At 35.6% G+C, this 10,944-nt stretch overlaps 1 protein-coding gene across 2 annotated transcripts in view; it reads left to right on the top strand.

Moving 5' to 3' along the window:
- Positions 1 to 429: 429 nt before the first annotated feature.
- LOC122526227 overlaps positions 430 to 10,944 on the top strand; it is a 28,677-nt gene continuing 18,162 nt past the window's right edge. Inside the window, exons 1-2 of one of the 2 annotated variants that reach the window (XM_043649502.1) lie at positions 430 to 499; positions 721 to 927. In XM_043649502.1, the coding sequence (XP_043505437.1) occupies positions 864 to 927 (64 nt within the window). In that variant the 5' untranslated portion in view covers positions 430 to 499; positions 721 to 863. Of the gene's footprint in view, positions 928 to 10,944 lie in introns of both variants that reach the window. The other variant, XM_043649501.1, reaches the window with a different exon arrangement.

Raw genomic sequence — 10,944 nt, 5'->3', positions numbered from 1 at the left:
TAAAAGATAAGTTCTTTGAAGGCTCGCAAATTGTGAAATGATTTCTCAAAGACGTAGTAAGTTTCGTTTCGATAAAGACTGATATCTCGTTCTTAAGGTAAACCGTAAATGATAGTGGCACCAGCATGTTTCGTTGAAATAAAAATAAAAGAAAAAAAAAAAGAAAAACAAGGATAGAGAGAGAGAGAGAGAGAGAGAGAGAGAGAGAGAGTGAAATAGCAAGAGCAAGAGCAGGAGCAAGAGAGAGAGGGAACGATAAAGTTAGAATCCAAGAGAGTAAACTAGAGAACGCGAGAGAAGAATGTAGGAGAGAGAGAGACAACAAAAGGGTGAAGAGGTAAGGAAAGAGACGGAAAGAGAGTGTTTGCCCCTTCCAAAGAAGTCCGGTGGCGTGAGCGATCGGCGCAAGCGCATTCGATCGGCTTCAAAGCTTCATGCCGCCAAAATGCATTCGCTACTCAGTCGTGCACGGCCGGTTGCAAAGTACGGAACTTAAAAGGTGCTTTTCAATTTCATAATACAATTCATATTAAACGTTTACCTATTTATTATAATCATTTGCGTTAATCGTTATTTATAATACGTACGAATCGTATAAGATTTCGATATATACAATCGCTAAATATATCGATCTTGTCAACACACTTGTTGTTTTTAGTTTTAAAAGAAGAAACATTTAAATAAACTCTTTTTCTATTTCTTTTTTATAAATTTGAAAAGAGTGACACGTACGGAGGAAAAACATTGAAAGACAAAGGGAAAAATAAAATCCAAAAGTCGTCAATTTAATTTCGACGAGTGTCATCACGTTTATTCGTGAGAGAAGATAAGGACTACGAGTATTTAAGAAAAGGAATCTAGAAATGAGAACACTTATGGAACACCAACTGTCCTGGTTCGCCTTGTTAATGACTGCAATCTATTCTCGTAAGTATCTCTCTTATTATTCTTTTTACGAGTGTCAAGGGTAATTTTATTTCTAGTATGGATGTATCTGAGGACAAGGGACTATAGGGGGATGATACCTTTTTAAATGATTCACTTTATTTCGATACGTGCGTTATTCGTATTCTCGTCTGTGATTGGCTTTATGCCCACGTGCTTTTCATCTCTCTTTCTCTTTAACTCGCTTCGTGCTTTCTTTCCATTTCTACCTTTTCGAATCGATGATTTTTTAATCCGATCAAACAGGAATACTGGAAAAAATTACCTAGGAATCAAGAAACTGCCGTTCGTATTACGGAGAAGATAAAAAATACATTTTCCCTTTAGCAGATTTCGTTCTCGCGCCCTTTTTACCTTACAGCTGGCTCGACCTTTAACGGTTCAACGCACTAACGAACGAATTAAGGTATCTCCTCGATTTTTCTCTAAGATAAAATTCGATTTGTCACGTGAAAATCATATTACTAGAATCTTCAAATTCGATCATATTTTTCTCTCTTTTACTCTTTTTTTTTTCTTCTTCTTCTACTTCTTCGAACATTCAACTCTTATTCTCGGATTATTATTTTTCGTTACCTTAGGGGAAAAAAGATTTCACGATATCGTAACTATCCCTTGAGAATTAATTCGTGACACTTTGAGATTGAAAAATAGAATGAAAGATAGATAGATAGACATAGACAAAGGTAAGATGAAAAGATCGAAGAGAAGGAAATGGATTCCCAAAGCGGACACGAATCCGAATCTTCCTTCCTTCTTTCCTTCCATAGATGAAGGAAAATTTCATTCTTTCGTTCATTGCTCCGAACCGAAACTCGCCGGTAATTAGGTTTGCCTCAGATCAGGACATTTAATTAACGGACGTGATTGATATCGCTGCGAGATAAGCGAATTTTATACGTGAATTTTCTTCTCTTCCCCCCCTTCACTCTATCTATCATCTTTAATTTTCTTTTTATATATATATATACATGTATATAACATCGTTTAACAAAAAACACAGATGAAAGTGATGATTCGATTTTGAAATTTATTGTAAATGAAAAAAAGAAGATAAAAATATCTGAAATAATATCATCCATTCGTTCGTTTCAATTAATCTCAATCATCTTTATGTTTCTTTCATACATATGCTAATAGATTATTTGTATAAATGGCAATGTCATAGAGTTTAAACGAGAACAATCATACGAAACTAGAGAGAACGCGTAACTTTGAAAACGTAACTCGAAAAAATATCTTCCGCATACGCAGCTAGACGAAAGCTGACGATAGTAGTTACGCGTTCGACTATTTTAGTCTCCTATCTTGTTGATCATCTTATTTCAACGATCGCCAAGGAATTCGTTGAAAGTATCCATATATATGTTTAAAGTATACCTGTATATAGCATAAACATACGAGAAATTTACGTGCGCACATCTCCGTTTTGTATATTTTTCCAATCTAAATTGCGACGAGGAAAACTTGTTTACGATTTTAATCAATTGACATCGTGTTTAATGTAGCCAACGTGTATTTATCTATATCTCTTTTCCGATCATAGAAAATGACCCTATCCTCACGTTGCATCGGGCTCATCCTTGAATGCAATCTCAATGAAATTATGATTAACGTTAGCAATTTTACAATCACACGATGAATGCTGTAAACAACTCATTTAATACTTGAGAAAAACGTACGCGACGTATTATTTTATTCAAATAAAAATAATTCATTGTATAGAAACGCGACGAGGGGGTTTAATAAATTTGCGTTAGAAAGTGTTTCCTCTTTCGCGATGAAATTTTAGCGCGAAAAAATTGAGAAGAATAAGTTTGACTTACCATTTTAATAAATATAATTAATTGTAGGGCGGAGAAAACGAATAATGTGTCGTGTTTGAGAGTTGAGTAAACAAAACGTTGATAAGTAAAAAGTAGTACCAGTAATTGTAAGAACAAAATATATTTCTCTTGCAATCCGCCGAAATAATCGCGCTCGCAACAAGTATTTCTTTTTATTCCGCCCACCGGATGCAGTTATTTCGCGTGGTAATATTTGCGAATTCCGCTTGTAAAACTTTACGCTTCTTATAATTACCACGGATTATCCTTCTAATTCGGATGTCTCTTACGACCATGTATATTCTTCATTCATTATGGAAAATATTATATATTCTCTCTCTCTCTCTTCGCGAAAATTGTATTTCCGGTCCGTATGAGGAATGAATTCATTTCATTCTGTCACTAAAGTACTGAAAAATCTCGACATTTTTCATTCGTCTACGAAAATTCCTAAATTACGGAAGCGTAACAGCTGGACGCGAGATCTTTTTAAAAAATCGCGTGTCAGGGAAATGTCAAAAAATTAAAAAAAAAAAGAATCAAAATGAAGAAGAAGAAGAAGAAAAGTGAAGATACACGACAGAGAATAGTTTGAAAACGAAAGGAAGTAGGGGAATGGGGGAGGAAACAAATCGCTTAACGATCATGCCAAACGTGGAAGAAAAATCCTTACCTTTAGTAGATATATTTCCTTGGAAGATATCAAGAAAAAAAAAAAAGAAAAAAGAGAAGAAAAGTAATCACGCGCGTCCTTAGAAATGCGATTCGCGTCTGGTGCAACGACCCATTTTCCACGTACGTAGTCTCGTATTGGGTATAATAAAAAAGTAATAAAAAAAAAAAAAGAAAAAAGAAAAGCAGGAGCAGAAGAAGCAGAGAAGACGAGTTAGCGAAATACTTTTCCTTATAAATCGCGTCAAGTTCGACGACGATAGTAACTAGATTGAGAAGGAAGAGAAGAAGATGGGGAGGGGGGAGGGTGGTAAGTAGAGGGTAAAGTAAAAAGTAAGAAGTCGCTAAGAAGTAAGTAAGTAAGTAAGTAAGTGAGTAAGTGAGTAAGTGAATAAGTAAGTATGATAGTATAAAAGAACAACGAAAGAGAAACGAGAAAGTTAAAAGAATGAGCTAGAGAGAGAGACAGAGAGAGGGGGAGGGGGAGAGGGAGAAGAAAAGAGAAGGGGAAAGGCACAGCCCTTGGTAGATCGTTCTAGAAGGATCGTTTTAGAACGATCTCGCGATTTTCTCGAGGAGCGATCTCGAAATAGCGCGGCGCTTAGGCCACGTGGGTGAGTCTCTCCGTTACATCGTACGAGATGACGTAGCAAGCTCCGATTGGACGATAGAATGGGCGTGCGCGCGCTCGTGTGTGTGTGCGACGGCGAAAGGCACGTCGCACGTATGTGCGTGTGTGTGTGCGCGCGCGCGCGTACACGAGTTGGCGCGGCTTTAATGTGTCCTCGCTGGCACGTACCTCCTCTGGTATCAAACTTTTTTTCCTTCTTCGACTTAATCTTTTTATTTCTCTTTCTCCCTCCTTCTTTCCTTCGTGCTCATCTTCTTCTTGTCGGTTACAAGGACTCATCGGAGGCCAGTTTCTCCCGAGGCACATTCCTTGCGGAGTTTAGGTCGAGCCCCCCCACCCTCCAGCTCTTCAATCACAATTTCTCTCTCTCTCTCTTTTTTCTTTCTTCATCTAACCGGTTTGAGGTAACTCCCAGACGGACGTCCGGCCAGCCGACCAATCGTTCCTCGTCCCCGACGAATTCCTCTCTGACGAGTAAACGTCGTTTGACGCCATTGACCACGCGTCGTCGTACTTCACGTATAATTGGATACTTGTTACGTGTACGCGCATATCCACATACTACATGTGTGAGAAGGATCGATGAAAAATCGATCCCTTTCTTCCCTCTATTTTTTATTTGTTTGTTTGTTCTTTTTTTTTACGAGCAAGTCAACACGTTCGGAAGTATATACTTGGGCATACCAAGGGGGATGCCTTGGAAAGTCGGCTTTCATGGGATATCAAGTGGAATATATACCTACTATCCCGAGGGAATTCCCTTGCACGGAGCGAATTAGTTGGCTCCGAAGCCACGAATCCTCTTTGGACCGACCAACCGAACGTTGGCACAGGTCAGTTCATCGGGAAACAGGGAGAAAGAAATAGAGTTCTTACTCTCTTTCAAACCAAACAGTTAACCGAGTTCGTAAAATACATTCGGAACTTTCGGTAGCGGATTTTCTCTTACGTAAGTAGTTGCGCTTAATTAAGCCTCTAAACAACAACGTTAAGAAAGTATACGAGTTAGCGAGTGAGATCGAGAGAGAGAGAGAGAGAAAGAGAGAGATAGATTGACTTCAACGAGTGTTTGCCAGTATAAGATAAGAAAGAAAAAGCTATAGCGAATTTAGATTTTATTTCTATCCGACAATAAAACCTATCCGTTTTCATTTATTCGATCTTCTCTTCCTATTGTTCTTACTTTTTGTTTAAATGTTATTACCGAAAAGAAAGGAAAATAAAATCATGAAAAATATCGCATCGTTGTGTAGCTCTGTTACTATTTTAAAACATAAAACTAAAAACTAGAATGATAATATAATAAGTATATCTGTATTTTTATTTCTTTTTGAATTTATAGACATAATAGATAAGAAAAAAGATTAGATACGATAAAAGAATAAGAAACATATTGTATATGCATATGGTAATATAATATTCAGAATAATCAATCGCGCGCGTAAAGTTTCATAAGAAAATGATATATACTCGGGAATGAAATAACAGTGATATTAAAATATAATAAGAAAAAATACTTACTGCAATTATAATTATATGCATTATTTGATACGATAAGGAAAATGATTGTGAAATCGTGGTCGTTGACGAACCATTAGTTAAATCGATACGCGTTGATATGCAATGATTTACATCGTGCACAGGGTGGTCCGCGTTTTCGAGGAGGAGGAGGAGGAGGAGGAGGAGAAGGAGGAGACCGCAAGCTTGTTCGATGTATTACGAATATATATTTTCTCAAATTCGTTCTCTGCAAACGAGATAGAGAAAAGCGGAAATCGATGGATCTTCCGGATATATCGCGGTTATTCCTCTCTTTCGACTATACGCTTTAGCAAATGCGACTTTAGCTGTGTATATAGCTGTACCACCTACCCACCTATGCATGTTTGTATGTATATAGAGATATGTGCATATACATATAACCATAAATCGCGAATGGCGTTGAAACTAGCGGCAACGAAGCGGCAGGATTTTGGAAAAACGTTATCGACGATCTCTCTCTTCCTCTCTCTCCCTCTCTCTTTCTATTTCTCTATCTTTCTCTTTCACTTGAATGTGCTAAAACATGTAACCAGGCACGAACTGTAACCCCGCAGCAGGAAAAGTTTATCGAGTTTTCGCATACGCTCGCGGCGAATTATCTTCGTTAGCGTGAACGTCATCGAGAGAGAGTGCAGTTTTGGCGAATATCAAAAGCTCGTTTTTTTTTTATTCTCTTCTCTCTATCCCTCTTTCTCCCTTTCCGTATTTCGATATGTCATAGTTCAAAGGATACGAGAACACTCGGAATGTAGTACGCTAAAATCAACGTTTATTATCACCGTTGTTTAATTTATCATTTACTATTAGATAATACTCAAAGAGAGAGAGATAACGCTTAGAGCGTTTCGTTTGTAAAATGATATAATACCAATCATCGTACTAAAATAATCGAGAGATCAAATTAACATTGGATGCGATACTTTCGCATCTCTCTTTCTCTCTCTCTCTTTTTATCGAGTACCGTTATGCTTTCTGATAGTAAAACTCGTAAAGTTTGATTCGTAAGAAATAAAAAATGATCTTTGAAAAGCATCGAGTTTTGAAGGATTTCATTAACGTTAAAAAAGCCATGAATAAAATTCGATTTTCTTTCTCTCCTAAAAGAGAGAAAACAAGAACGAGTAATAGAAAATAAAAGGAGAGAGAGAGAGAGAGAAAGGGGGGAAGAAAGAAAGAAGGAGAAATAAAGAAACTGGAGAACGATCCTTCGTAGTTGAGAAACGTCAAAGGAAAGCAGCTTCCTTTAACGTTATAAGATGGTGGAAAGGAAGAGAACATATCTACCTTCCGGTTTTCACACCTCTATCTTTCTTTCCATCTTTCTTTCTATCCTTCACTCTTTCATAGTCCTTTTGGAATCTCCCTTGGAAATATCTAGCAATCCCTAGGAAAAGTAACTTGATATGACGTCGTCGTCCTAGTCCTAGTTATATCGTCGTATCGTTCAAAAGCGTCGAACTGAAACGAAGATGACGTCGTTAGTTTCTTCATCTCTCTCTCTATTATTTCTTCTTATTTTCTTATCTATCTTATTATTATATATTTTACGTTATCTTATCTTATAACTTTATATTGTAGTAGTTTTTTTCTTTTACATATTTTATCTTTTTTTTTTTTCTACGTAAGTGAAGTATAATAAAAATATTTGTTATCTCGTTTCATTATTCATTAATTCCCATTCGTTAAATCAATATTTTTCATTTTCTACTTGTTATTTGGTAATTTTTTTCGTCCGTCCAAAAGCTCCGACGATCATAATTTTCATTTGGTTAAAATTCTTTCGTGTGTGTGTGTGTATATAGAGGGTAAATATTTATTAGATATATGAATTTGAAATGATTTGAAGGAATGAAACGTTCCTTTCTACCTTATTCCTTTTGCTTTCAACGTAACGTAGAAAGATTCGTAGAATATTAAGTGTCCGTGGCGTGATATGACGTGGCGCATCGTACGATATGACGTTATTCATGACACACATACACACAGACACAGACACACGCACACACCCACGTGCTCGTACACACAGATTTACACATACATTTATTTATAGATGCACGCGCATATTAAATATTTGTGATACAATTGAAACATATTAGTATTTCATTAAGTTCCCACTATGGGTACTAAGTATTATCATAATAAATATTAAATAGTAAAATAGGAATATGCTTTCTGCTACGAATAACGATAACTTGTTAAACAACAAATGAATATATATAATTACGAATGAAATTATCGGTTATGAGTAACAAGTTTATCTATAATATAAACGTCAATTTTATCAGTAATTCCTAGATAATTATATCTAGAAGACATCCCATTCTGTTAATGCAATATATCTGAATTATGGATAATTTATTTAATAAACAAGTAAACGTTAATGCACATATATCTACGTCAATATTTACAAATCTAATATACAGTAGTAACAATAAATGCAAATAAAATTGGAACAGGAAGAAATAAAACAAAAAATACAAAAATAAAGCAATCAACGTAAATGTTAAACTCTTATTATATAATACAAATACATAATATTGTCTTTTTAAAAATACACACCTAATTATAGACAGTTGTTAATTTTGACTTAAAACGATACGTGAATTCCAAGGTGCACGAAAAAGGTATATATACAGGTCTATGCGCGTGCACGTTCCTCTTAATCTTATTTCTCTCTCTCTCTCTCTCTCTCTCTCTCACACATGCAACATGACGCATACGCACGCGCGCACACAAATGCAAACTCTCGTTTTGCGTAAGCAAAGCACGCTTGAATGTATGTGCACAAGTCCAGTCTCTGGTTGACCGCGTGCAAAGGTGTGCAAAAGAGAAAAAAGAGCGAGAGAGAGAGAGAGAGAGAAGGGAGGGGAGAAGCTGGGAGAAAGAGAGAAAGGTGTAGCACCGCAAACTACGAGGGGAAAGACGCGTATTTATAACGAGACGGGAACATCGTACGATGCCGGTACGACCAATCGGAAAGCATTTCGTGGTCTGGCCTTGCGGCTCGCTTCCCTCACACGCAACACACCTTTGCGTGTGAACGAGCTCAAACGAACAGACGCACCTGGAAACGTAAAAAGTTCCTATTACAGTATTCATAAAGTTATTCATTTAGAAATTACTGATCTCCTTTTTTCCTTTACACGTGAAATCACTTTTTCTCGTATAAGCATCTGAAACGTGTATGCACATTACGTACATTACGTATGCATGTACGTACATTAAATATGACAGACGTCATAAGGATAAAGTGATTTATCGAATTGATAATTATGATTATTTTCAAAAGTGCAGGCACGCGTGCACGATAATTCAGATTTGCTTGATAATTAAAATGCATATCGATGACATTACCATGATTATTTTATAGCTATATCATTTTAGCGATAGTTATATAACATACAAAATATTTAAGTATGCTGAAAATAAGTATTTTTGAATTAGTTATTAATTTAGCGTATATATTAGAATAAATTATTTGAATAAATTTATCGATAAAAGAGTCGCGTGGATTCGAGAATGGGAATGACATATGTATAACTTCGGGTTCAAGTTCAAGAGGTTAATGGATATCGTTTAATCGAAACAATTAAATTCGCATTTATTTTATACTCCGATAACGATGTTTTGATATGTGAAAAAAATAATTTCAATCGTTATCGAAGCTCTAATAACAAATACGCGTAACTAGTTTTAAGAAACGATAATTAATTTTGACGTATACGATATTTTTGTGAAAATTTCAAAGCAGATAGTCCAAGAGCCCGTGAGTGCCAGACCTTCGGATTTTCATAAAAGCTGAAAATTTTTCTATGTGTGTCCCTAATACAGGTAAAAATGATCCCCACCCATGAAGCTGAGGCAGCGGTGGCTTTGGCAGGTAACAGGTAACAAAGGTGTATAAAATTCCATCTCAAATTTATCATAAAATAAAACTGAATTTTTTTATATTTGATTCATAATAATATCAAAACTCGCGTTGCGAGATTATAGAGAGATAATTAAAGAGAGGAAAAAAAAAAAAAAAAAAAAAAAAAAAAAAAAAAAAAAAAAAAAAAAAAAAAAAAAAAAAATAAATAAATTAATATTTAATTCAGTTTTATTTTATGATAAATTTGAGATGGAATTTTATACACCTTTGTTACCTGTTACCTGCCAAAGCCATCGCTGCCTCAGCTTCATGGGTGGGGATCATTTTTACCTGTATTAGGGACACACATAGAAAAATTTTCAGCTTTTATGAAAATTCGAAGGTCTGGCACTCACGGGCTCTCGTGCTAAGAGAATTAAATGGAGAATTAAAAAGGATTATTTTCAAATAAAAATAATATAAATGTGTGAAACCATAGAGAGAGAGAGAGAGCAAACTGTAATATCGTTTAAAATCCTATAAAAATGTTGTTCTTCTTTTTCTCTCTCTTTCCTTTTGTCTTGAAACTTTGGCCAAGGAATTTAGCTCGCTTTATTTCCAAATATCGTACGATAGTCTCGTGCATAGTTTCGTTATAAATTTTTTACCACGAGTAAAACTATTCGAGCAGATATATCTCGCGGCAATATAGGAAGAGACACGAAATTTAATCGAGCACGTTAGCCACCGGACTTCGTCGCTTCGGGCTGACGAACTTTGAGTTATTTTAGATCCTAGCTGGAAATCGAAAAAGCTTTAAGGAAACAACGAAAAATTGTTATTTCCAAGAAATTTCTTTCCGAACGTGAAATTTGCTACGTAGGAAGAAATCTAAAGAAATCACAATCCATCGAAATGTATCTTTGCGATATTGTTATTGAACAACAATTCCTTGTAAGTTTTTATAAATATAATTAAATTGATAAGAAGAAATATTGCAACTTAGACGAAGCCACGCAATATATCCTTTAAAGAAAATTGACTCTTCTTTTCCACAAAGTTATTAGCCAAACTCTTGAGTAGTATTTCCATTTTAAGCCAAGTCTAAACCCCTTGAGAACCCCTTCCACCATAACCCTTTCATAACCCCTTCATGCATCGCTTTACTTTGATCCATAAAACGTTCTGAAGCGTTTTCTTAAATCTCCCGAAGTCTTATACATTTTTCTTAGTTTTATAAAATCTTGGTAATAGTCGAGTATACGAGTCTACTATATAACGATGGGATTCTCGTTAAAACGAAGAACATTTTAAAAGTTCGAATTGTTCCTACTTTTTACAGACTTATAGTGAAACTTTTCGGAGAGACCAATAAACGTAGCGTGTGTGGTACGTTTATTAAATCTATCGTAGAGTAGGAGGAAATATAAAAGGAGAAGAAAATAAAGACTCGTAGAGGAAGGACCGTGACTATAAGT

Source organism: Polistes fuscatus, unplaced genomic scaffold (assembly GCF_010416935.1).
Source record: "Polistes fuscatus isolate 324 unplaced genomic scaffold, CU_Pfus_HIC Scaffold11, whole genome shotgun sequence".
In the NCBI taxonomy this organism is placed as follows: Eukaryota; Metazoa; Arthropoda; class Insecta; order Hymenoptera; family Vespidae; genus Polistes; species Polistes fuscatus.
The sequence above is the reverse complement of the archived record's forward strand: the minus strand, read 5'-3'. Positions and strand labels throughout refer to the sequence as shown.